The sequence below is a fragment of the Chiloscyllium plagiosum genome, chromosome 5, assembly GCF_004010195.1.
Source record: "Chiloscyllium plagiosum isolate BGI_BamShark_2017 chromosome 5, ASM401019v2, whole genome shotgun sequence".
NCBI lineage: Eukaryota > Metazoa > Chordata > Chondrichthyes > Orectolobiformes > Hemiscylliidae > Chiloscyllium > Chiloscyllium plagiosum.
In genome coordinates, this window is record NC_057714.1 from 27,540,855 (window position 1) to 27,544,537 (window position 3,683).

Genomic DNA, 3,683 nt, shown 5'->3' on the forward strand with positions numbered 1-3,683 from the left:
TTCTAACAGGATTGTAATTGTAAACTATTGGCATAAAGCTACCATATTAAAACTTAGAAATTTCATCTCTACACACAGATGCAAAAGCATGGCATTATAGGCAGAGGGACAGGGCAGTTCAATTATCCCTCTTCACAGGGTTTGCTAAGATTTTTTTTGGGCCCATTCTGTCCTTTATATCTGGAGATTGAGAATCATTTACTTACCCTGTAGAATGTACCCTGAACTAGGGTTGCTCATACTTATAAAATCTCTGGCTTTTTGGTTAAGAGCCCCAGTTTACTGCAACTGCTGAGGATAAAATTTCTATATTCTGGTTTGAGGTGCTTTTTACTACAGAGCAAAACAGCTCTATTTCCTCCAAAACATTCACAGTCTCAATCTGTTCAGCTATCTGAAAGTCAATTACAGCTGTTGGTAGGTAAAAGCCTTTGTCATTAATAACTAGTCATTAGCCCATAGACCAATCAATTACTTGTCAGCCAGTGCATGCAAACACCTTGTCTCCAGTTTGAGTGAAAACTAGGGTCCCACAAATGCTGTAAGCAGCAGTGAAAATAGCACTAATAATGAGTGTCAGCTAACTGGCTGTTACCATTAATACAGAAAAATAAAAGACATGATATTTCCATCTGATCCATAGCTAAAAAATTGCAAGTGATTCTTGCTTTTGTCTCTAACTGAGCAAAAATCATCCAGTTCATGATTACTCAGACTGGAAACAGCTATTCAACATTGACTTTACTCAAAATTTAAAAATTCATAAATGTAAAAAGTGAGGATTAGGTCACAATCATGCAATTCGCACTGATATGGTTTCACCCTTAATGTATAGAGCAGAGAAAAAAATTACTAATTAAAATCTTAACTCGCAATTAAGAGCAAGTTTAAAAAGTAGAAATGCAGAAAGAACTGTGCCAGTCTTCTGCATTTGCCAGCAATTAGGTATTTTAATACTGACAAGCTGTTCTGTTCAATGTTGTAGTTGGTTTAGAATGATTAGATAGATCTACTGAATATCAAAAGTTGCTAGCAACAAAAGATCCTTAGAGTGAACTTTCAAAGAGGAATCTGATGTATGGATGGTAAAAAAATTAATTTAAAAATGTTTTTGCAGACCACAAAGTTCGAACAGCATTTAGATAATTGTAAAATGTGGAAAGAATGCAATTTGCAGCAGCACCAGAAGTATACACAGCTGCTATTTAATAATGTCATTAAGAAACCAATAACTATAAAAATTTCATTAGATAATTCCTTTTACATTTCACTCCATCCTTGGAGCATGAGCCAAATGCTCATTCATTTGTAACACAAACATCACTGAAGCAACAAAAATCAATACTTTTTGTAGAAGTTTATACATTCTTCAGAATATGCCCCCCAAAAATACAATAAGTGAATCGCAAAGTAAAAATGCAGAGTAAGCAAATCATCTGCAAGGCAATATTCAAGGAATATTTGAACTACATATACAGTTAAATATATTTTTCAACATTTTTCTTTTTGCATTTTGCTTTTTGCGCGTAACCAGAAAGTTCTGAATCATCCACAGACAATTTTCTTTTCTTTTTCTTAACTGCTTTGTCACTGAAATAATCACTGTCATCCCGCCCATGGGTTTCAGTGTCTGCGTCTAGTTCTGCTGTCTTCCGCTTTTTCTTTTTGTGTTTCTTACTGTCTAAAATTACTTCAGTGCTTCCCATTTGGTCTTCATGGCAATTCTTGTCTGAAATCTCATAATTCAGAGTCTCTTCAACTTCTCCGTCACATGTTTCATCTTTCTTCTTTTTCTTTTTCTTTTTCTTTTTCCGTACTATCCCATCATTTTGTTCTCCAGTATTATCTTGAAGTGATCCTTCAGAATCCACACATGTTGCCTGCAACCTGGGCATAAAGTAACAAACCAGTAAAGTAGACAAATAGCTCACAGTAAACATTGTTGTTTCTTGGTAACTCAGTCACATGTCAAAAAGTTGTTCTCATGATGAGCATAGGGCACATGTACATTTTGAGTACTCTTGAATTAAATAGGTAGCCTGAGTAAATCAACAATAATGGTTTCTGTATGTTAAACTGGTAAGCAACTGAACCAATAACAAATCTACAGCATTACAGATTGAATCTATTTTTAAACTTGGGTCATGAACTTTCTAGCATTATGTTAGAAATCTTTTTCTGTCCAGCTTATAACAGATTGCCAAATATCCAAATCCTTCACAGTCCAACCTTTCCCCACTGGCAGTGGAAAAAAAAGTGAGTTTGTTTCTTATTAAATTCATTCTCTGGATGCAAAGCCAGCACTTACTGCCCATATTAATAAGCACTAAGAACTTGGTAGAGGAACTGCTTCTTGAACCAAGTATCGTTTGGTACAACTTCAGAGGGCAGTTGAGAGCCAAATGCATAGGTCTGAGTCATTGACAGATCAGCTGGACTTTTATAACAACATTACAGCTTCATGGCCACAGTTTGTGGTAAGAACTGTAATTCTTTAAAATAAAAGAACTAAAATTGTCAAACTGTGCTTTCTACATTACTAGTATTGTAGTATAACCAATATAATACTTCAACCCTGGTCAGTGTATCTTAGAGCTTTTAATATACATTGAATCTCAATGTAAACTGCATTGTTATTAACTTGGAAGAAGGAGCACAGCGTCATTAACTATACAGAATTTGGTGGGGGACACATTTGTCTAAGATAGAAAGTGTACAGAATACATGCAGGTGATATGGTTGGGCAAAAATATGGCAAATGAAGTATAATGTGGAAAGTTAGTTGTTATCCATTTTGGTAGGAAGAACAAGCTAAACAAGAAATGGAGGGAGACTACAGAATGCTACAGTATTGAGGTTACTAGATGTTCTTGTACATGATAACCAAAATGTTTGCTCAAACTAGAGATACTTCAGCTGCAGCCAAGGTACATTCATTTCAACGAAAATAGAAGAAACAAAACCAGAGCTTCCTGAATGGTGAAAGAAATCTGGAAGCTCGTGCCATAGTTTTCTAGTCTTCCTCAGATATAGGAGTTGTATCAGGACTGGAGAATTGCAAATGTTGTATCCTTTTCAAAAAATATTAATAAATTTAATCTCAGTGGTGGGAAAATTTTTAAAAGAAATAAATCTAGGCCAAACTTAACAATCACTTTAAAGGCAAATCATCTTTAACAAATCTTGTTGCATTTTTGTTTAACTGCTAGAAGATGTATAGTGGATTTCCCCAAGGGCTCCGCATGTAGAATCATTTTCCCTGATCCATGACCCAGATTTGGATGTGGAGAGTACAATTTCAAAATTTACAATGACTAAACACTTAGAAGTGTTGGGAACAATGAGGATAGTGCTAAATTTCCAAAGAACACAGAACAGCTGGTGGAATGGGACATTCAATTCATTGTAGTAGGAAGAGGAGAGGCAGTATAAAATAAGTTATGCAATTCTGAAGGGAATGGAGGAGCCAAAGGACCTGGGTGTATGTGTGTATAAATTACTGAAGTAGAAGAACACATTGAGAGAAATGTAATATACCATCAAGATCCTTAGTTTTAGAAATAGTGGCATAGAAAACAAAAGCAAGGAGGTTAAGACGAACCTTGACAAAACTGGCTCACCTTCCAACTGGAGAATTAGGTCAAATTCTGGGTAGTGCATTTTACAGAGGCTGTGATGGTATT

The 3,683-nt window shown here is 35.4% G+C and overlaps 1 protein-coding gene across 1 annotated transcript in view; it reads right to left on the reverse strand.

The window, feature by feature from the left end:
- Positions 1-1,189: 1,189 nt before the first annotated feature.
- The window catches only part of polr1f (RNA polymerase I subunit F), a 15,157-nt gene continuing 12,663 nt past the window's right edge, over positions 1,190-3,683 (reverse strand). Inside the window, exon 4 of the mRNA XM_043689775.1 lies at positions 1,190-1,887. Coding sequence (XP_043545710.1) covers positions 1,479-1,887 — 409 coding nt within the window. The 3' untranslated portion in view covers positions 1,190-1,478. The remainder of the gene's footprint in view (positions 1,888-3,683) is intronic.